General features: G+C 39.4%; 1 protein-coding gene across 3 annotated transcripts in view; it reads left to right on the top strand.

Annotated features, from left to right (window-relative positions):
- SDK1 (sidekick cell adhesion molecule 1) overlaps window positions 1-23,934 on the top strand; it is a 1,114,226-nt gene that overhangs the window by 941,872 nt on the left and 148,420 nt on the right. For all 3 annotated transcript variants that reach the window (XM_027874762.1, XM_027874760.1, XM_027874761.1), the window contains exon 30: window positions 20,290-20,484. In XM_027874762.1, coding sequence (XP_027730563.1) covers window positions 20,290-20,484 — 195 coding nt within the window. The remainder of the gene's footprint in view (window positions 1-20,289; window positions 20,485-23,934) is intronic.

Below are 23,934 nucleotides of genomic sequence, written 5' to 3'. Positions count from 1 at the left end.
GACCTCACATTTAACAGGCAGCTTAAATTGCTGCCTTTTGCTTATTCAGAAAGCGCAAGACGTAAGAAATTGCTTGCAGCCGTGCAAAACATATTTTAGAAGATGCTAATGCTAGGATAAATACAACTTTTACAAAATGAACTAAGCTTCCCTGGAACAACTACTGGTACACTGTTGCAATGTCTGTAGTTAACTGCTAGTAGATCAGAAGGAACAAAGATGCTTGAAAAGCTCCCCCAAAAAACTCCTTTCTGGTTGCTCATTCAAACTCCCACTCTAATGCAAAATCTTTTGTCAAAAAATTACTCTTGCTACCTCTTACTAACTCTGTTGTCTCTTGAACTAGCATCAGATTTCTACCCTTCAGAGGAAAAAATCGTTCATTGTCCTAAACCCTGGTATGGTTCTTCTTTGTCTCTGGTTTTCTTTGATTCTTTCTATTTCTTCAAACTGCAAGTTGTTTTCAGAAATCTGCTGAGCCTTCCTTGGTGTCATATTTTTCATACTTTGTGTCTTTGGCTTTTTTCTCATTTTTTGCTCCTGGTGCATTTATTATCATAAGTCAGCCATAACCTTAAAAATGTGCTTTCCCCCCATCCCCCATGTTTTACTCATACTATTGATTTGGCTCATTCATCTTCACCTAACACATACTGCATTTCCCCCGACCTTGTCAGACTAAAATTCAATGTACTGATATTTCTGATTTCACTTTAACCATAATTACATAACTAGGTCTTTTTCAAGGATATATATTTTTTTATCCCTAAACACCATCTCTAGTCATTATTCATAGCAATGGCAAAAACCACTCTTGGGCTGCATCATCTTTTCCCTATTTATACAAAGAAAAAGCCTTTCTTATACCTTTCATTGATTATAGGGCTTTCCTTTGGGAATGTCAATGCAATTTAGAAGTATTAATTCTCCTGGTCTATAGCATTAGAGTTAAGTGAGAGCCAGATGGTATTATCCTCATTTTAGGATTGAGGAAAGGGGGAGACTAACAAAGGCTAAATAATATGCCCAAAGTCACTCAGTGCTGGTTCTGGTGTAGCTAACAGGTTATTCATTCAACAAATATTTACTAAATTCATGTTGTTTATGAGAAACTGTGTCAGATATCGTTGTGACTCAGATATATAAAATGTAAATCTTGTAGGGAGGCATAAAAAATCATGAAACAAGGAGAGTTTGATAATAGTAACTGATATTTACATATACTTCATTTTTATTTTTTTTGCTTTTTGGTAAGGCAATGGAGTTAAGTGACTTGCCCAGGGTCACACAGCTAGTAAGTGTTAAGTGTCTGAGGCCGGATTTGAATTCAGGTCCTCCTGACTCCAGGGCCAGTGCTCTATCCACTGCACCACCTAGCTGCTCCATCTTCTTCATTTTTTATATGAAGAAACAGAGGTCCAGTGAAGTTACGTGATTTGTATGAGCTGCCCCCATATACTTTAAAACATTTTAAACACCTTTTCTTGTTTGAGCCTCAAAGCTTTCCAACAAGGCAGGTAACTAAGAATAGTATTATCCCCATTTGCAGATGAGGAGTTTGAGTATCAGGAAGTTTAGGTAATGTACCCAAGGTCACACAGCCAGTATGTGTCAGAGGTGGGATTTAAACCCAGTTCTTCCTGAATCCAAGTCTGACACTCTTCTAGCCACTATATTATATTGCTTTTCCATTAGTTAAAAAAATAAGGATTAAGCATAAACAGTAAGAGTAATTTGAAGAGGAGAAAATCTCCTTTGGCTAAGGGATTAGGGAAAGCTTCATAGGGAAATGGCACCTGAGTTAGTCCTTGAAGGAAGAAAGTGACGGAAGCAGAAAAAGGGAAAGGTATCTATTCCAAGTACGGGTCACAATGTGGGCAAAGTTTGTAGAAACAGGAGAAGGTAAGATCTGAGCAGAACATGGAAAGAAGTCCAGGTTGGCTGGACTTAAATACAGACTACATAAAGAGGGTGTATTATGAGAAAACCCTGAAAAGGTAAATTGAACCCAGGTTGTAGAGGGCCTTGAAGGCCAGGATTAGGGTTTCTATTTTGTTGAGTGAGCAATGGGGAATCATAGGGGGAAATAGGAAATAGGATGGTTAATGTCTTGTTGGATTTATTTTAGAAAGGGTGCCTATTTAGTCACAAGCTGGACTAGCTGATCTCTGACGCCCTTTGCAGCCCTAGTCTTCAGGCAATTCTTTGATTCTGAATGACCAGAGTGATGCATTAAGAAGATTGTACAGACAACAACGTGATGAAAGATCAACCAGAAAGGGGGGAAATGTAGACAAGAAGTCCAAGAGGCTCTTTAGTGAGAAGTCTACATAGGAAACTTGGGCAAGAAGTGATGAGGGAAGAGTAGTTGCAATGGGAGCTGAGTGTCAGAAAAAGATATAAGAGATACTCTGTGGAAAATTCAATAGGACTTGGAAACTAATTTGATGTATTGAATGAAGGAGCAGTAAAAGTTAACAATCACTCCAAGCTTTTAAGCCTAAGTAACTGGCAAGATGGTGGAGCCATGGGGAGAAATTGGGAAGTTAGGGGAAGAAGCTGGTTTTCAGGGGAAGATAAATTCAGTTTTGAATATGGGATCGTAAGATATATTGGATCCAAGGCATAAATCTTCTATTTAGGTCACTTCAACAAAATGTTTTTTAGTCACCCACTAGATGTAAGGTATTATATACTTCATTTCATGGAGAAAAAGACAAGAATGAACTAAACACTCCCCTAAGGAACTTAGTCTATTTTATGTTTTACAGATGGAGAAATTGAGGGAAAGAGAAATGACCCTAGATTTTTGCCACAATTTTCCTTCTCTCCCAAACATCATAAGCTCTTATGTATCCTATAAACCCACACATTAAAACCCCATGCTATATTCTCCTTCCTTTACTCATGTCTCTGAAGAGGTGGCCATTCTTCTTACCAAGGCCAACTCAACAATTTGGGCTCTTGATGAAGCCACTCTCCCCATATCTTCTAAGATATGCATTGTAGATCATTCCTCGCCTCCCCCCCCCACCCATTCTTCACTCTCTCAGTCCTTTTCTACTACCACTAACTTGCTTAAGTCTTCCCCTTCCTTTAAAAACAACAACGAATCCCTTTAATTTGACCTTTTGTTGTTCAGTTGTTTTTCAGTAACTCTTCATGACTCCAGTTGAGGTTTACTGTAGAGGTTTGCCATTTCCTTCTCCAGCTCATTTTACAGATGAGGAAACTGAGGCAATCAGGGTTAAGTAACTTGCCCAGGGTCACACAATTAGTCAACATCTGAGGTTGGATTTGAACTCAGGAAGATGAGTCTTCTTGACTCCAGGCCTGGCATTGCATCCATTATGCCACCTAACTGGTCTTTAACTTGACCTTACAATACATTTAAGCTCTCTCTCTCTCTCTCTCTCTCTCTTTATATACATATATATGTATGGGTATGTGTGTGTATATATGTGTATATATATATATATATGTATGTATGGGTATGTATGTGTGTGTATATATGTATATATATGTGTGTATATACAAAAAACACACACACACACATATATATACACATATATATATATATATATATATATATATATATATATATATTTCCTCACTATTGCTATCAATTCCTGGAGTAATCAACACTTGCTGTCTACTTCATTATCCTCCTCCTAAAAAGAAATGATAATATTTAGTAATGCTCCTACAAAAGTTTTGTTATCTCATCACCATGAGTACTACCTCCAACAATTTAGATCATGATTTATCCATCTCATCCTGTGGAACTCTTAATCGTTGCTTTCCACAAATCATCTACAAGGAGCCCATCTGCCATCCCAGAAGGTCTTCCTCCATATTTCTTGACATTGTGTAGACAGCACCTGGGCTGTCATTCTTTACTCTCATGAGACCTGTCCCACTTACTTTCTGATCATTCATCTCTCTGATGGCATCATTTATAGTGATTCTCCTGCAGCCTACTCACACCCACTGTGCATCTCTTCATCTCCCTTTGTGTATTGTACAGCTTTGATTCTTCAAAGGTTCTGGCATTCCAAGACTCTTAGCCATTATAGTATCACCAGAAGAATATGAGTGTTAAAAAGACAGACCTTTGTCACAGGGAGAAACTTGGGCTCATTAAAAGTACTTCACAGTTTCCCAAATGCAATCTTGCCTACTATCTTCCTCCTTTACAACCCAGTTCATTATTAATAACAACTGACATTTACATAGTACTTTAAGGCCTGAAAACTACTTTATTTGCATTATCTTATTTGATTCTCAAAAAAAAAAAAGGCATCCTGTGAGATTCACCCTGTGGAACCCCATTTTGGAGATGAGGAAACTGAGGCTTGGGTGGTGGTGGTGAAGTGATTTACCCAGGGTTATACAGCTAAGTGTCAGGGGAAAGATTTGAATGTAATGCTTTCTCTCTCTCTCTCTCTCTCTCTGTCACTCTCTCACTCTCTCTTTCTCTCTCTCTGTCCTTCCCTTTCTCTTTCATTCTCTCTCTCAACTCAGGTCTGTCCCCACTCCTAATCTTGCACTCTTTCCATGATCCCAAGTGGTCTTGTCTTCAGAACCTACTACTCTACTTAAACTATTCTATCAATGGTGCCCAGTGATCTTTTAGCTGCTAAATCTTGGTCTTCATTCTCCTTGGCCTCTCTGCAGCTTTTGATACCCATAATTCTCCATTGTCACCGATGTTTTCTCCTTTTACTTCCCTGGTGCTAAGCTTTCTGTTCTCTTACCTGTCCGACCTCTTTTTTTTTTTCAGTTTCCTTTGCTGGTTCCTCACCTTCGCTCTGTCCCCTAAGTGGGAGTACCCTTCAAAGCACTATTTTTGACCCTCTTCTGGCTCCACACTTTCTCCCTTGGTGACTTCATTTGTTCCCAGGGGTACAATTATTTCTATGGAGATGCCTCAAATCTCAAAGCTGGCCCTAATCCATTACTCCAAGCCCACATCACTATGTCTGACTATCTCTACATAGATGTCTCTTCAGCATCTCAAATTAATTCTGTCCAAAACTACTCTACCATCCTCCCTGAAGCCATGCCTCCTCTAGACTTCCCTTCAAATTTCTGTTGAGGGGGCAGGTAGGTGGCGCAGTGGATAGAGCACCGGCTTTGGAATCAGGAGGACCTGAGTTCAAATTTGACCTCAGACACATAACACTTGCTAGTTGTGTGACCGTGGGCAAGTCACTTAACCCCATTGCCTAGCCAAAAAAAAAAACAAAAACAAAATTTCTGTTGAGATTAACACCATCTTTGCAGTCATTCGTGTTTACCCCTCTAGGCCATCCTAGGCTCTTCTCTCTGTCTCTATTGATTTTACTTCTACCACATTTGTCCCATTCTCACAACTTGCATGGGCATTTCCCTGGTTCAGACCCTCATCACCTCATGGCTTCTACTCTTGTACCAAGTGGTATTTCTGCTTCCAGTCTTCCTCCTCTCCAGTCCATCTTCCACATTCCTGTCAAAGCATGGTTCTGACCATGTCACTCTTTGCCTCAAAAGCCCTCATTACCTCTAGAATAAAATATGAACTCCTCATCCTGGTGCTTAAAACCTCCAAAATCTAGCTTCACCCTACCTAATTCTTATTCCGCATTTCTCACTTCAACATACTCTGCAGAGTAGCTGCTATTCCCTGAACTCAGCATGGCATAGCGAAAAGAACACTGGCCCTGGAGTCAGGGGCTGTTGCTGATCAGTCATGTCTGACTCTTCATGATCTCATTTGGGGTTTTCTTGGCAGAGATACTGGAGTGGTTTGCCATTTCCTTCTCCAACTCATTTTACAGATGAGGAAACTGAGGCAAAAAGTCTTAAGTCACTTGCCCAGGGTCACACAGCTAGTAAGTTCTGAGGCTAGATTTGAACTCAGGTCTTCCTGACTCTAGGCCCAGCGCTATCTACCGTATCACCTAGCTGGACCTAGATTAGTCCTAAGACCTAGAGGACAGAGATAATTCAAGAGCCAAACCAGAGATTCAGGCAGAACAATCCCAGGGTTCGGATCAATTTGGGCTCCCAAATCCCTGCTGGACCTCCCAAGAGGAGACCCATCCATATCCCCAATATTTGTGGAAAAATGACCTGCCTCCTCAAGGACATATAGCCTGAAAATAATTTGGAGTATGGGCAGATTTCCCAGAGTCTCAATGAATGGAAGGAGCATCGTCTTCTCCTTTCTTCTCCTTCCTACAATCCTCCTCCGATTCAAACCTGTGCCTGCGGATCTGGGTTGGTCATGGCCTGGCTTCTAAATTGCCAGAATTTCAGAGCTGGACCTCAATAGCCATTCAGTCCTACCCATACAGGGAAAAGAATCCCCACTTCAGCATTCCCAAACAACGGTATATAGCCTCTGCTGAAGGACCTCAGATGAAGGGGAACTTGCTCCGTTTTTGGATCACTCTAATTGTGGAGAACCAGTTTTTCCTTACGTTGATTCTAACTTTGTCTCTCTACAATGTCAACCTACTTCTTATTTCCATCTTCTGGACCTCAATGATGTGTCAGATTATTCAAAATTCACCTTGCTTCTTTACCTCTAAGGTTGGTCTTCCTGCAGTCGTTCAGGCTAGTATATACTGTTACCACTTAGAACATACTGCCTCACATACTAAACTCAGAAATGGGATCCTAAAAAGGCTTCTTCTATTCTTTTTTTTCCCTTTTTATACTGAGGTAGCTGGGTGGTATAGTGGATAGAGCAATGGACCTGGAGTTGAGATCTAAGTTCCAATTCCAGTCTTTGACACAAAATCCTTGTGACTCTGGGCAACCATTTAATCTCTATCTGCCTCATTTTCCTCATTTGAAAAAATAGCACTTACCTCCCAGGGTTGTGAGGATCAAAGGAGATCTTTATAAAGCATTTTGCAAACATTACCATAGCATATAAATGTGAGCTATTGGAATTATTTGGGGGAAGATTTTTTTTATCCCTAATAACTCCTACATGCAGTGCTATTGCCCTTTCTACATATCTTCTCTTTTGACAGGCATTGTAGTTGCATCCCCATCTTGAGATCGGATGATTCCTACCAGCCACCCAGCCTTCTGCAGGATGATCCATGTCTTACAAAATATTTTCGTGTCTGATTTAGTAGTGTCTTTTCAGGCTTACTCCCTTACAGCACTGACCTTACACCCCATCACTTAATCTACCTCCTCATCCAGTGATTGTTCTTTAAAACATCATGACCCAAGTTACCTTTAAATGGGTAATAAATTACTTTGATCCCTTTTAAACCGAAATGATCTTTCCATACTCAATTACTGCACCCTGAATTTCTGCTATCTTTGAGTTATATCCATAGCAGTATTCCTGTATGGGCATTACAAATTCCACATTTTTTTGTGTAAATACTTTCGCTCTTTTAAAGTCACCTCAAAAATCTCAGCCTGAGGGACTTTCTCTAGCTTGTTTTCCAATTTATTAACTATTTGTTTTTTCATAAAAAGATATCTCTCTCTCTCTCTCTCTTTTTAAAGGAACAAGTAACAAAACAACATTTAATTATTGAACACTATGTAGCCAGCACAAGTTAGCTGTTGTGTTGGGAATACAAAAGAAACAGACCTTACAAAAGAACATAGAAAAGGATAAAACCTTAATTCTTGTCCTCAAGGAACTCACAAGAGTTAAATTCAATAAACAAACAGAAATTACAAGACAACATTTGTTCAAGTGCCAGATTACGTGTGTGGAACAAACTCGAAGGTCTCTAAGAGTTCAGAGAATAGGAAAGTTCAATGTTAGCTGGAGCAGTCAAGGAAGGTTTCATAGAGGAGATGACATGTGAGCTGAAACTCAAAAGATGGGTAGAATTTGAATAGTCAGAAAAGGAAGAGGGAGAGCATTTCTGGGAAAAGAGCATGAACAAATGTTCAAGGTAGGAGCAGAATGGGAGGAGAGGGGAGAGGAGGAAGCATGGTACAGTGGAAAGCACAGCAGCTCTGGAGTCACAAGACCTGGGTTTTTAGGTTGTTGCTCCCCACCCCCACCTCCACTGAGCACCTATGTGACCTTGGGCAAGTCACTTATCCTCTCTGAACCTCAGTTTCTTCACCTGTAAAATTAAGAGATTGGGCTAACTGGCTAACTGGCTTCCAGATCCTATGATTCTATTTAAGACCAATCTTACAATAGTACAGTGTAATATACATGCTGTTTGATCTTAAAAGTCAAGGTTGGATAATTAGATTAAGTCCAGGTGATTGAATACCTTTTGTGCCAGATAAGGAACCATTATAAATTCCTAAGGACAGCTAGGTGGTGCAGTGGGTAGAGAGCACTAGGCCTGGAGTCAGGAAGACCTGAGTTCCAATCCAGCCTCAGAGGTTGACTAATTGTGTGACCCTGGGCGAGTTACTTAACCCTGATTGCCTCAGTTTCCTTATCTGTAAAATGAGCTGGAGAAGGAAATGGCAAAACATTCCAGTATCTCTATGGAAAAAACTCCAAATGGGGTCATGAAGAGTTAGACACGACTGATACGATGGAGCAGCAACATAGATTCTTAAGCAGGGGAGTAATATAATGAAAGTGACATTTCAGGAAGAGTAACTAAAATATTGTACAGAGGGTGAATTTTCCTCAGTTCCTATAGCTCACATTTTATAGTGCTTTAACATTTCTAAAGCAATTTCTTCCTAATAACCTGATACAGGAAGATAGTGCAAGTATTATTATTCCCACTTCATGAATAAGGGACCTGAAGCTCAGAAGAGATTGTTGCAGTAATCCAAGTGTAAAGTGATAAAAATCTGGAAGACAGTGAGGGATAAAGAGGAAGGAAAGAATACAAGAAATGTTTTGAAGGTGGAATAAACAAGACTCAGTCACCGATTTGATAAACGTATAGGGGAGAAGAGAAGGTCAAAAATAAACAGGGTTTTAACCTGGGATAAGCCTGGGAAAAGGTATCATTGATTTTTCGTTTGAAGGAATATTAGAGGCCATAAGGTCCAACCTCCTCATTTTACAGATGAGAAAACTGAGGCACTGAGAGAATGAATGACTTGCCTAGCATTATACATCTAGTTTCTGGGACAGGATTTGAACTTAGGTCTTCCTAACCCCACATTCAACATTCCATCTACTATTCCACTCTGCCTAATAATAATGGAGACATTGACAAAAACAGAGCCAGTTTGCGTGAGGAGAGATGTTGCACTCAGAATACAAATTATGTTCACGTCAAATATTAAAGTTTTCTCTGTTTCTCAGTGAAAATGTTGCACTTTGCTATGGGGTAATGAAAATTGTTTGTATTCTATCACATGGTTTCCAAAAGTATTAATACAAGATCTGCTCAGAGATCAATCCCCAAAGTATAGAACTGACACAAAATTTAACCATAACAAAAACTGCATTTAGGAATATACAGTAAGACCTCACTAGTTAAGATCATTTTGAGGGAAAGTTAATCCAAGTTACTAAGAATCTGAGTTATAAGCAATTTTTTTTCATAGAAATCTCTTTATTAATTCTCTTGACTTTAGTACTAATACTGGCATAACTATACCCAGGAAGTCATCTTATAAGGCAGAAGCATCTGTTTAACCCTTAAAGATCTCTCCATTAATATTTGGTTATTGGCACAGACCCTTTTTTAAAATATTTTTTAATTTTATTTTTAATTTATAGAATAAAACAAGCATTTCCTTAACATAGTATAGTAAAAAAAGATGATTGTACATGAAACTGGTAATCTACTATGCACAACTTGCTATTCCTTTAACATGTACAACGAAATTAACATGTAAATGGCTTTTTTTTTCTTCCCCTTCCCCTCCCCCCAATATGGCTACCATTAGACACATGCCATTTTGTTATTCCCAGGTATAAAGTTTCTCAATACAATGGAACTCACATAAAATTTGGAAACAGAAGGTTTCAAATATAATTCAGTTACTAAACTAAACTTTTGGGGCTCCTGGGGAGTCACTTAAACTTCAACATCAGAGTCATCTGTGTGAAAGAGGAGTCTGGCTCCATCATTGCTAAGGTCTATTCTAACAAGATTCCATAATGCTGCGTGGCCTAGTGGTGACATTTAGGAAAATCTAATTATTAGGAAGATAAAATGAACTCTTAAATCACATATTATTTGTTTCTATGTAGTGAATAGGTATCTCAAAAGTGCTTGAGGATACTTGAAAATTGTTAGCTCTCCTAAATAATTTGAGCATTTCCCATTTAGCCTTATGGAGAAAATATTCACTAAAAAATAAACTTCAACCCAGTCATAGGCAAATTTGAAATTAGTAGAGTTTTAATTGTTGCATTGAATGCAATACAAATAGATGCATTCCAAACCCTTATCGATTCTCATGCTACAGGATTGTCTTAAAGTGGATTTATTTACAAACTAGATTATTTTCATTGCTGCTCTTTTCAGAAAGGGCTATTTTCTCTTCCTCCTTAGTGATGATGGTGATACAGATAGATGCCTTGCATCTGGCTCTGCAGATTTACTGCCTGCAGAGAAGGGGTGTTAGGACAGACTTAAATGCTATGCAAAAAAATCCAGCTTACTGAAATTGGGTCATAGTTCTAAGTGGTTTTTAAATATTTCATTTTAAAATATACTTATTGGTCATGTTTATATCAACTAATTTTGTCTCTTTGGTAAGATTTTAACTGACTTTGGCATTTATTTTTAAAGCATTTTATATCAAAAATTAACTGTGCATAAAGGATAGAAAATGGAAGTAGGTATGTTGTTTTCCTTGGCACATGGTTTGAATCACGTTTAATGGTCATTTGGAAATGTGTCTTCCCCAAGTCTCCTTTCATACCTATTACTGTTTATGGTTCTATAAAAATCTGGGCTATATGCTAAGTTTCTGCCTTGACTTCTCTTTACCTTTAATATTTAGATGAAGACTGCTGAGCTCAGAGTCAAAGGCAGAACTTTTGACACTATGGACTTTACATCTCTCTCCCTCAGGCCACTTTAATATGGCCTTAAAATGGATGATAGTTCTTTTGGAATTGGAAGGGACCTTAGAGATCATCTGGTCCAACTCCCTCATTTTACAATCGAGGAAACTGAGCTCTGAAGATTAAATGATTTGGCCAAGATTAAATGACTCATGTGAGTAGCAGGTACCAGAACCAGGATTTACATCCAGACTCTGTGACTACAGAACACAAGGTACTGAGCAGTAATTACAAGCTACTAGATCTGAAATAAAACCTATTGTTGGAAGACCTTTATCTTCCAAGTCTAATAGTGACAAGGAACAGGAATGGGGCAGCAGAGTGGTGCAGTGGATAGAGCACCGGGCCTTGAGTCAGGAAGACTAATCTTCCTGAGTTCAAATCTGGCCTCAGACTCTTACTAGCTGGGTGACCCCGGGCAAGTCACTTCACCCTGTTTGCTTCAGTTTCCTCATCTGTAAAATGAGCTGGAGAAGGAAATGGCATACCACTCTGATATCTTTGCCAAGAAAACCCCAGATGGGGTCACAAAGAGTCAGAGACAACTGAACAACAGAACTGCCAGGTATGAAAACTCTCTACCGTAAATGCCAGTCCATACCTCTTTTGTAGCTTCTGATCATAGAGTTACCTTGAGCTTTGAGAGGTTAAGTGCCTTGCATCATGTCACATAGCCAGCATTATGTCATAGATGGAACTCGAACCCAAGTCTTCCTGGCTCTCAGACTAGCTTTCTATCTACCATACACACCATGCTGCCTCTCATAATGAGACAGAAAAATATAATGATAGATAGCATAGTGTTGTAAAATTTGCAAAGCACTTTACAAATATTATCTAATTTTTATCTTCCTCCTAACCCTAGGAGATAAATGCTATTATTACCCTCAACTTACAGATGAGGAAACTGAGACAAATTAATTGACTCACCCAGAGTCATACAGGAAGTGTCTGAGGCAGAATGTGGACCCAGATCTTCCTGCTTCCAAGTTTAGATCTCTTTCCACAGTGCCACCTACCTGACTGCTAGACTTGGAATCAGGAAGTCATGAATTCAAATCCTGCCTCAAGACACTTAGTAGCTGTGTGACCCTAGGCAAGTCATTTAATCTCTGTCTGCCTCACTTTCCTCACCTGTAAAATGAGAAAAATAATAACATCTATATACCAGGGTTGTTGTGAGGCTAAAATGAAATAATACTTACACTTTAAACTTTAAAGTACGATATTAATTGTCACCTATTATTATTGTTAATAATAAATATCATTGCTTTTTCTGCTCTAGGATATAGAAGGAGCTGATTAAATTTATAAGAATAAGAGTAATTTCTCAATAGATAAATGGTCAAAGGATACAGGCAGTCAGTTTTCAAGCAGTTTTCTGCTTCTTTATCCTTATTTCTATACAAGCATAATAAGCATTTTTTAAGCCATCCTAGGATTCACCATTCTAAAACTTCACAAGAAATTTATGGCCAGATGTTGAAAAGTTTATCTTTTAATTTGTTCTCATCCTGTTTCTATAAAGACTAGACTGTGCACTTATTCTGACATGACTAATTGCCTAGCCTCAATGCAGAAATTGATGCCAGCCAAGATGATTAGAAGCCTAGGAAAAATCATTGGCAACATTCCCCTGATGCTATATGTTTATATTTCTAATCTATATCATTATATAAGATACAAGAATGCTTTTGATTCTAATTCTGGTGAGCTGATTTTCTCTACTTTATTTTACTATTTCCAAAATATTTTAGAATCATAGAATCTTATATTCTAAGTGGACTTAAGGGGTTAGCTAGTCTAACTTCTTCCCCAGTGAAGAAATCCCATCTGCCACATGATGACAGATGGCATTTACCCACTGCTTTGATATTGATATGAAGCAGCCCTATATTCTTAAGGCAATCTTTTACATTGATGGATAGTTCTGGTCCTTAGAAATTTCTTCCTTATATTTTATTTAATTTTATTATTTCCAATTAGCAAGCATTATTTTTCTCTACATCTTTCTCTCCCCTCCCAAACTGAACAACAACAAAAGAAAAAGAAAATCCTCATGACAAATGTGCATAGTCAAGTGAAGCAAATTCTTTTATTGACCGTTTCCAAAAAAGTTGGTCTCATCCTGCATTTTGAGTTCATCTCCTCATAGGAGGTGGGTAGCATCCTTCATCATTATTGGTCCTCTGGAACCATGGTTGGCCATTGTATCAATCAAAGCTCTAAAATCTTTCAACATTGTTTTTCTTTATAATGTTGTTTTCATGGTATAAATTGGTTTGCTCACTTTGCTTTGTATCAGTACATAGAGGTCTTCCCAGTTTCCTAGGAAACTGACCATTTCATCATTGTTTATGGCACAGTTATTCTATCACATTCATATTTCAATTCAAACACCTCTTTTGTCATCCTTGTCAATCTGAGGAATATGAGTTGAAAACTGAGAGTTGCTTTAATTTGCATTTCTATAATTATTGGGAGATTTTTTTTTCATATGCTTGTCGATGACTTTGATTTCTGCCTTTGAAAACTGACTGGCTGTATCCTTTGACCATTTATCTATTGAGAAATTACTCTTATTCTTATAAATTTAGTCAGCTCCTCATATATCCTAGAAATGAGACTTTTATCAGAGAAAATGTTCTGCAAATATTTTCCCATTCACCTATAGCTGTTCTTAATTTAAATGCATTGGTTTCATTAGTGCAAAACTTTTAAAATTTTATATGCTATAATCAAAAAATTGCCCATTCTTTTTTCTTTATTCCCTTATTTGGTCAGGAACTCTTCCCACATCCATAGACAAAAAGTAACTTCTTCCCATCTCCTCTAATTTGCTTATGGTAACATCTTTTATATCTAAGTTATGTATCTTTGGAAATTTATTTTCACCTCTGGTATGAGAAGTAGATATATATGTAATTTCTGCTAAACTGCTTTCCAGTTTTTCCAGTAGCTTTTGTCACACACTGGGTCCTTAGACCAGTAACTGGGGTCCACCCTCTACATTTTACAGATGAAAAACTAAGGACAAGAAAGGGAAAATGACTTGCCCAAAGTCACAAAATTGGTTTGTGCTGAAGCCAAGATTTTTAACTCAGGTTCTTTGACTTCAACTCCATCATTCTTTCACTTGACTACACTGCCTTTATGGCCAACCCCTTTCTTTTTCAGATGAGAAGACTGAGACTCAGAGGAAGCAATTGACTTGCCCCAGGTCACTTAGGTAGTAAGTAGCTGAAATTGGTTTCAGACTCAGCTCCTCTAACTCAAAATATAGCAAGCTTTTTCCACATCATTCTGCCCCAGTGCCATTTGTCTATAAGCTCCTTTACCGCAAGGCCTGCAATGCATCTGCTTTTATATCTTTCATGACCTAATGGTTGTTGAATAAGTGATATAGAGGGGCCCAGTGTTCTTGGATGTCACTTTGGGTCCTTAGAAGATATTGGTTCCTTCTAGACTCTCTCATGGAACTGGAGGTTTGAGAAACATTTCCCTCAGATAATACACTTGTAGGGCTTTCCCCACCTCACTGGTGGATGTGCATGTGGAAGGTCTGGCTGAAGCCTTTCCCACACTCAGTACTTGTGCAGTTTTCCTTTCATGTAGTTTCACCTGTGGATGTGAAGCAAGATGTGGTGGCCAAACCTTTTCCCACAGTCAACAAAGATATAGGGCTTCTCCCCTATTATGTGGACTCTCTGACGGAAATTAAAATTGGTCTTTTGGCTAAAATCTTTCATATAATCAGGGCATTTAAATGGTTCCTCTCCTGTGTGTGTTCTTTGGTGAAACACAAGTGAACAAGATAATTGGATGCTTTTTCTACAACCGGTAGTGTTTGAATCCTTTTGCCAATATTGGGTTGGGATGATAGTCTTTCCAACAGCAATTCTTCTTCTTCCATTTACCAAGAGCCTCCCTTACTTGGGATGGGACTCTGTTGGTTTGAGAATTTCCTTTAACTCTCCTTTTTTACAGGGGCAGAGTTTTCCTGGTATGGCGACACCCACCAGATTTTTCTGAGGAACAAAGGGAACTTGGGGAGTTATTGACTCTTCCTTATAAACCCCTTTCCTTGCCCTCTGCTGTTATTCCTGCGCTCAAAGTTAGGTGGTAGCTTGGAAATCTCCATCTCGCGGTCTTTCTTTTGGGGATTCTCATTAAAGATCCTCTTCCCACAGCTTGGTTTGGTCCCTCTTCTCTAACCACGCAGAGTTGCCCATCCTTGGTCTCTTCGCCTATATCAATCAAGACAATGAGAATCCATTTCAGAACAGAGATTCTAAGAGTGCCAGCACGTGCCTAGAATCCCTGTAGAGTTCCTTCTGCCTGGGATCCACTCGTCCCATGAGAAGCTCATAGCTGTGTCAGTAAAGGTCAAATCTGTCAGGTCAATGGGGATGCACCCTACCTGAATCTCAGCCCTGGGCTGTGACACCTCTACATCCCGGTCTCTACGAAATCACTCCCAAAGGCATGGGAAAGCTCTTGGAGATCTCTGGGCCCATCCTTTGGGCTCTTGGTTCAATCCCTCCCACAGAGTCAGAATTTCCTCATCTGTTCTTCCCTCTCCTGGGTCAAGATCTCTCTGGGCACAGGCGTCAGGTGCTCCAATATTGTTGTTTTTCAGTTGTTTTAGCTGTGTTTGACTCTTCTTGACCACATCTGTGGTTTTCTTGGCAAAAATACCAGAGTGGGTTGCCATTTCCTTCTCTGGCTCATTTTTACAAATGAGGAAACTGAGGCAAACAGGGTTAAGTGACTTGCCCAGGATCACACAGCTAGTAAGTGTCACAGGCCAGATTTGAACTCAGTCTTCCTGACCCTGGTCCTGGGCACTTTATCCACTGGGCAACCTAGCTGCGCCACTGCTCCAATACCAGCAGCTATATCATTTATTCCTTAATCCGAATGTCTCTAGAGAGACAGAGCTTCTGGAGCGAGTCCAGAGTCTTTCAGAACCTTATTTTCTTTCCTTTTGGAAACAATGCTAGGAGGGTCTTGGGTTTAGGGACTTCTTCACAAGGAGCCTCCTTCTCCTCTTCTAACTTCCCTAATAGGAGCAGCGCCTTGGCTTTAGGTACAGCAGCCAACTCAAAGAAACCTCTCTTGCTCTCAAGGCTTAATTTTCTTTTTTCTAAAAGGCATGGTGATATTCTAACACCCCTGATCTCCAAGTAGTCTCAGCCTGGAACCTTTCTCAGGTCCTGATTCTGTTCTCTCTTCTCCTGGACTGTCCCATAGCAATGAGTTTCTTCCTTGTAGTTGGACTATGCACTCCCACAGGCTCTTCCTAGAACAGCATCTCTACCTACACACACACACACACACACACACACACACACACAAACCCTTCATTGTAGTTCAGAGAATCTAAGTGGGAAGGGACCTTAGAAGTCATCAACTTGGACAAAAATCCCCACTACTACATGTCTAACAAATGGTCAAAGAAAATAGAATTAAAATGTGTCTTCTTCTGGTATCAACCCATTGTTCCAATTTGGTTCAATTGCATAAATATTTTATTAAATGTGTCTTCTAGTCCTTCCCTTTGAAGCTACACAAAATAAGTCTGATCACTCTTCCGAATGACAGATCTTCACACAGCTTCCACATCTACCACAGAGTATTTTTTGCTTTTATTTTTTTCCCTCCAGGCCAAATAGCACCACTTCCTTTTGTCTTCTTTCTCTTTCTTTAGTTCCAACATCCACGGAGGCCATTTGGCACTTTCTCAGCTCCTGCCCTTTGTAATTTGTCCAGCTATGAAATGATGTCCACTACCATGACATATGGGAGACACCAAGTATGATAATTATATGGAGGTCAGATCTATAGTCCATACTAGCACTAAGTCTCCTACTATTGCCAGCTGCCATTAACTTCATTATAATCTATATTATGAAAGCAAAAGGACACTGACACAAAATGGAAAAGCACCCATTCTGACCATAATGCCTGCCATCTGGAGTCCATTTAAACTCTGCTCTTCACAGGTGGTAATATATGCTGTGATGCTTAAAGAATCCATGATTTCATCCATGTGGGTACTTTATTCTCTGGAGCAGGTTGTCATACACCTATGTCTTCCTATCCTCAGATAGTTTTAACTGTGTCCTTCTCTAACTCCAACATACTAGGCTTTCTTCTGTTCCTTTTACTATGTCATGCATACTGATGAAACAATCAGGCTGCCTTTTTGTTATCTCTCAATTTCATTACATGACTAGTGCATCTCTGTTTCCAGTCCTGTGTAGAACTGAGAATGGGAAGAGACCTTAGACATTATCTAGTTAACCCCTACATTTTATTTCAACAGCAGCAGCAGCATTTTCCTCAATGATGGCTTTTATATCATTTCTTGTACACAAAGTCATTATTGTGACAGGTAGTTTATACTAACTGTACAATTTTCTTTGTTACCTAAAATTGTGATTCTTCTGAGATCATGGTGTTCTATGAGCCTCAGCCATATAGCACTCACTGGAAGAATGTTGGTGATTAAAAGATGGCCTTTTCCCACAGCCAACACTTAGTATTGTTGAGATACATGTGTGGTTTCCCAAATGAGAAATACTGACCACCTTCTATTCAATTTTTGGCCCAAACTATTGTTCACCACTAATACCTTTTCAAAATAGATATACTAAGTGAGTCATACAGTTAACTAATATCATAATCTAGTGAACAATCATTCTTCATTGACTTTGTTTTTTTGTTGCAGATAACTAGGCTGATCTTATTTGAGTAACTGTGAATCTTATTGTTGAAACCCTCCCATGTACCTGGGCTTAATGCAGTCAGTACAGTGTCATATATCACAGATATATAAAGTAATACATGTAGATCTGAAACAGTTATTATTATAATAAAACAATTATGAGTATCATGTGGCATTTCTTTTGATGTTTGTCCTCTCATGAAATGTAAGAGTCACTGTGCTTGCCAACTGTTTCCTAGTCTGCCTTAGTCTGGGGTTAGTGCCCAAGGTTTGTACCTATCCATGCATTAACTGAACTGCCAATCCCCTGGGGAGACACCATCGAGTTCCTTTTGCCAATGGCCTTACTCTTTCATTTCTTGGTCTTCTATCTGGTGTGAAGCCAGGGGGTTAACAGAACAGTAATTGTCTAGCATGATAAGTACAGCACGGATCAATGACAGATACTGCCTGTTCTCTCTAGAAGGTTGGACACAACCGGAGTTTATTCTCTGATAGTTCAGCGTCCCTTTTCTTCCCCAGTTCTTGCTTATAGGAAAACACAACACAAGAGCCTCCTGCCACCAGCACATACACACAAACACACACACACATACACACACACACACACACACACACACACACACACACAGAAAGGATACGAGAAGAAAAACAAAGACCCTTTGCTTAATCTCTTAATTTGTTTTGTATATGGTTGCCTCTGATCCATTCCCTAGAACACATATCCCTAAACTCGTCTAATTATCCCATTTCCTTTCCCTTACACTTTAGCCCTTTTCTGTTAGAGTGATTTGTATAGCCTTGACTATTCAGCAATTGTCTCATGCAGGTTTCAAAAGAGCCCTTTTGTCTTTGTTATGTCCTATAGCATTCTGGCTAATTTATTCAGCCTCTTGTTCTGAAGGACTCTGGTTCCTTCTCTCATCTTCATCCTGACACTGATGCTATGGTGTTTCACTGCAGTGCATTAGCTGATACAGAAGGCATAAAGGGGTCCCTTAACCATTTGTTGCCCAGCCACTTCATCACTTGCTACAAGAACCACTGTCATCTCACCTATCTCCATTTTTCACTTTCCAGCCCCATAACTGATGTCCCCTAACCCCCCATGCCAGATCTCTTTTCCTATCCAATCTCTCTTTCCTCCCTCTGTTACCTCTCCCTTGGAGGGCCCATGGTATTCACCTACGAAAACTTTTAGCTTTTTGCTTTTATAAGATACAGTGCAGAAAGGCAAGTATTCAAGTCATAACAGGGATTGGGGGTTCATATTTGAACCCTTCAGAAGCCTTTGTAGTTCAAAGGATGAGCTGAGTGTTAGCAAAAAGTGGTGAAGACAGAGTTCAGCTGGCTGGGGTTTGATTTCCCCCCCTTTACCTGTTCTCCCTAGAAGAACTTGAAGCATTGAAAAATTTTAATTTTATTAATTTCAGGACAACAAAGCCCTGGTCCATTATGGTTTCAGTCAATTTGGGAATTTAACATTTGGACCACAAGTTCTTAGCAAGCTCAAAAAAAAAAAAAAAAAAGCACCTGTCACTACTATTTGTGGCAAAAGAATTGAAAAGTTGGCACTTCTTCCTCAGAGGCCGTTTGTCTTCCTAGTATAGGAGGGTTTGGGATGGCCTGGTTGAAGTGATCTAAGCAATAATAATGTCTGATCAGCCGTCAGCTCTTAATAATCAAGTCGCTTTGAGAGAGTTTAGAGCCTACAGAGCCTTCAGACTGATTATTAAGTGCATTCCTGCTCATTGGCAGGAAGGGTGTTATTCAAAGCAGAACTTGCCATCCCCTCTTTCCCCCCTTGCTTCCACCCCAGCTCAGAGTTGCCTGAAGTGTTGCAACTTGGGAGAGAGAGGAGAAGATACAGAAAGGCTTTTTTTTTTTTGACATAAAGAAATAGAAATGTGCTTGTGCCATCAATTACAGCTTTGGGATGCTGGGTATCTGTGAGCAGATAGGGAAGATGAAAGAGATAACTATGAATAACAGATGTGAGAGTCAACTGGATGTGTGGTGTGGCTATCCAGGGTGCTGTACTGCCTAAGCAGTCAAGGTACTGCATATTTTAAAAACTAGTCCAGCAACGTGGTGTTCTGCTCCCCATCCTTGCAAGGGTATGTATGTGTTTACAGGCAGGGGTGATGGTGTTGGTATGGAAAAGGAGATTAGTTTCTCTGTACTGACTCACCCTGTCAAAAACAATTGTGTGGACTCTGCTGGTCCTTGTGGCATTCTCTCAGCATACCAATGTACTCGGGAAAGATGAAACTGTTTTCACATCTCGTTCCTGTGAAGGATGAGAAGTGAAACAAGTTTCATGGTGGATTAGTGCTCAAAAGACCCTTCCATTCATCACTGTGTGTGTAGTTTCCCTTTTAGTGCGCTATATCTGCATGTGAGATGTGTGTGTGGGGGGTGGGGAATAAGTGATAAAAAAATAACAAAAATGGTTTTGTTTGTCTTTCCAATAAATAAGTAATTAGGATGCACTAGGAATCTGGCATTGTTCTTCACTGAAAGAATGTACAAGAAAGCTAAATCTGTTCCTCTACTCTTTTTGCCTTGGCTAATGCACATCTAGGGTATCAGATTGCATATCGTCTTGCAACCAGCAGTCCCAACAAGTTTACCACTGTTGAAGTTGGCTCTACTGTCAGACAGTTCACTGCCACAGATCTCACTCCGGAGTCAGCATACATCTTCAGGGCATCAGCAAAGACAAGACAGGGATGGGGGGAGGCTTTAGAAGCCACAGTCATCACAACTGAAAAGAGAGGTAAGGCTTACAAGATCATATTCCAAAGTCACAGACAGAATACATATGTCAGATTTGTACTCTCCTTTCCTGAACTCATTCAATCTTTAGTTTTCTCTGTTATACCATATCTTAATCTATGTGCTGTTCTAACTGCTACCTGAGTCAGGTCTTTTTATTCAGTTCCCTCCTTGTGTAAGTTTTCATGACACGTAGGTCAGCCAACAATGGCAAACCCAGACCAGGTAGCGTTCAGTGCAGTGTGAGTAGTTTCCTCAGACTTCACTCATGCCAGAAATCTTTATTTGTGGCTCCCCTCCACCCCAACCCTGAATGTCCTGCCATTGTTTCCTGCACTGGATATGCTTCCCTAAAAGTGTCAGCAGAGTCTGGCCTCTGTAGACTGAATGTCCTTCCTGTTACTCTTTTTTTTTTTTTGTTTGTTTGTTTGTTTTGTTTTGTTTTGGGTGAGGTAATTGGGGTTAAGTGACTTGCCCAGGGTCACACAGCTAGTGAGCGTTATGTGTCTGAGGCCAGATTTGAACTCAGGTCCTTCTGACTCCAGGGCTGGTGCTTTCTGCACTGTGCTACCTCGTTGCCCATCCTGTTACTCTTAATACTGATCTTCCCTAAGTGAAATGTTACACAAAACTAACAGGAGGTTTCTTTTATCTATTTCCAACTATGTTATAACCAGAGCCCTCCAGTGAGGACATTAATCCTTAACTGTCCCTGCTGTCTCAGTCATCTCCTTTCAGCTTTCCAAAACTATTATAAAATTAACACTTCTTACTATTAAAGATCAAGATTTCCAGTCACAACCAACGACCAAATAGATTTTATAAACTAATATTTTGGTAGACAATCTAGAAGGATGAGTGAATCAATACAGATCTCATTTACACTCTAAGCTACAAGGTTAGGGAACAATGCACTAAACCCAATATATCTGAAAAAACAATTGCAGATGTTTAGGTCAAATCCAAGCATTGCTAGAGACTTCAGTCACCAGAGGTTAGGTTTCAGAAGAAAAAAATATTTACAGAGAATGCCTATATTTCAAAGGAAGATGTATTTAAAAGAAGGGAGCTTCCTTTTCAGATTTTGAAAATGTTCAAGTGTTAATGCTTTTCAGTCCTCCTCCTGCTCTAACTATATAAAAATATGAGCCATTCTCATGTTGTGCTAAGTCACCCCTTCACATAATCGTTTAGGCAGAACTATTATTAATTTTGACTGGTGCCTCAGTCAGATAGAGAGCTGGCCTCAGAGTTTCTCAGACCTGGGTTCAAGTACTGTTGCTGACACACACTGGCCCAGTGATCCTAGGCAAGTCACTTAAACTCTCAGTGATGTCCTGGGCAAGTCTGTAAGACTGGAACTTGCAGAATAGGTGCCAAACTGAATTGGATGAAGGAATTTCCTCATCTGAGTTATCCCTATATTAATGAAATCCCAGATCCAGCCCCTATCCTTGATATTAATTTATACTGGACCCAATGAAACAATTGTTGATTTGTTTTGTTTTGTTTTGTTTTTGCCTAATTCCTCAGTTCAAATCCCTCATCCTGGCATTTAAGGTCCTTTAAAATCTAGCCCTATCTTCTTTTTTTCTCCAACTGCCTCCCTAACTTTCCTTCTCCTAACTATCCCCTGAACACACCCTACTCATTTCTTACTCTATGCCCATATTCATCTCTTGCTATCTGTATGCCTTTCTCTTTACCCATCCAAATTCTACCCATCTAGTGTCACCTTCTCCATGAAGCCTTCCAAGCAATTCTAGCCTGTCGTGATAGCTTTTCTTCCTTCCTGACCTCTCAATGTATTATTTTTTATACTGTTCTCTGAATGTTTTCTGTACTGCAATCTTCTCTCTCCAACAGGACTCTAGGTTCCTTAAGGGCAAGGATTGTATCATAAGCCTCTTTTGTTTCCACTATAATCAGAAGCACAATGGTAAACACATAGTAAAGGCTCAATAAATATTTGAAATGAAGGGTCAATATGCTGACAATTTATTGTCCTCCACAAGACAATAATAAAAAATATGAATTATATAGAATTCATCATCATCCTAAAAGCCAAAAAATTTTGAACCTTGAGGTAGAAAGAATTACAAGGAAAAGGCTATTCACACTACATATTTGTGTATATTATATTGCAAACCCAGGGACATAAATTGTTCCATAATTACCTTGCAAGTTATCTCCATAATATATCACATGATTTTTCAAGGACAATTTTTCATTGGCCCATTAACTGGGTCTACTTTAACATCCTCTGGTTCTATTTTTAAAAGTTACTTGTATATTATCACTGATTACACATTAGCCACAGAACATAATTCCTTTGTAGACATTGCACTAACAGTATTGCTTTTCAGTTATTTGAGCATTTGGGGATAGGTTAAGCGTGAAAGTCTTGCTCTGACACCATATCTTCTTTGGAACTTATCCATAGCTGCATTTCTGTTATAAGCAAGGACCCAAAAGGGTTGGAGCTAAGCTCTCTATTGGCTTGCAACTAAATACCACTTCCATGAGTCTAGAGCTCATCATCTCCCTGAGAGTTGGTATATATCATTGTAAGTACTCAGCATTTTTTTTATTGTAATCTGTTAGGGAAAAAAAAATTAAACCCATATCAAGAGCTTGGGATTGGAGTTTTGCCAAAGGGTTAAAGTCAAATTTAAGTGCAATAAAATGAATCATATCTGAGTGTTAGGTATTAACATTAAGACCCTTCTTGATGTGCCCTAATCCACAAACACCTGCGTGATGCTGATAGAACAGAGTGGTGGCTTACGCAGTTATAGCCCCTACTATAACCCCTAGTGATGTTAAGGAAACTTTTTCTGGCTCCTGCATATAGTTCTTTCAGTCCTCATGGTTCAGCCAGAGAAAATCTGAGAGAAGTACCAAGCCACCTAGTAGGCATTTTGAGAAAGGGGGAAAGCAGAGAATAAAATGCTATTAATACAGACAGAGCTTCAGAGAAATCAGGTTGTGTGAGGTGTGTACTTATGGAAACAAGTGCTGATTAAGTTGAATCGAGTAGCTTCTCACAGACAAGTCACTGTGGTGTCGACAATCAATTGCTGCTTTATTACATGCCACCCATTTTAATCAGAATCAATAATCTTCATGATAAACAATTAAACAATTATTCCTCACTCTATTGAGTTTCTCTATTGAAATCGATGGGGTGAGGAGACATGGTGACAGGAGAACAGATCTATATTCAGATACCATGTCCTGGCATCTACAGCACCTGCATGCCCATTCTCCATCTCCAGAGAGATGGCGTAACACACCATTACCCTGAAGAATTCCACACAATTGTTGGAACCAACTGTCTTAACTCTTTAGGTTCAGGTCAAGGAATTTGAATCAAAGATAATTCTGTGATATAAATATACTATAGTTAGACCTCTAGGGAGGAAGGAAGGAAGGAAGGAAGAGAGGAAGG

The sequence above is a fragment of the Vombatus ursinus genome, unplaced genomic scaffold, assembly GCF_900497805.2.
Source record: "Vombatus ursinus unplaced genomic scaffold, bare-nosed wombat genome assembly UNPS02014807.1, whole genome shotgun sequence".
NCBI lineage: Eukaryota > Metazoa > Chordata > Mammalia > Diprotodontia > Vombatidae > Vombatus > Vombatus ursinus.
The sequence above is the reverse complement of the archived record's forward strand: the minus strand, read 5'-3'. Positions and strand labels throughout refer to the sequence as shown.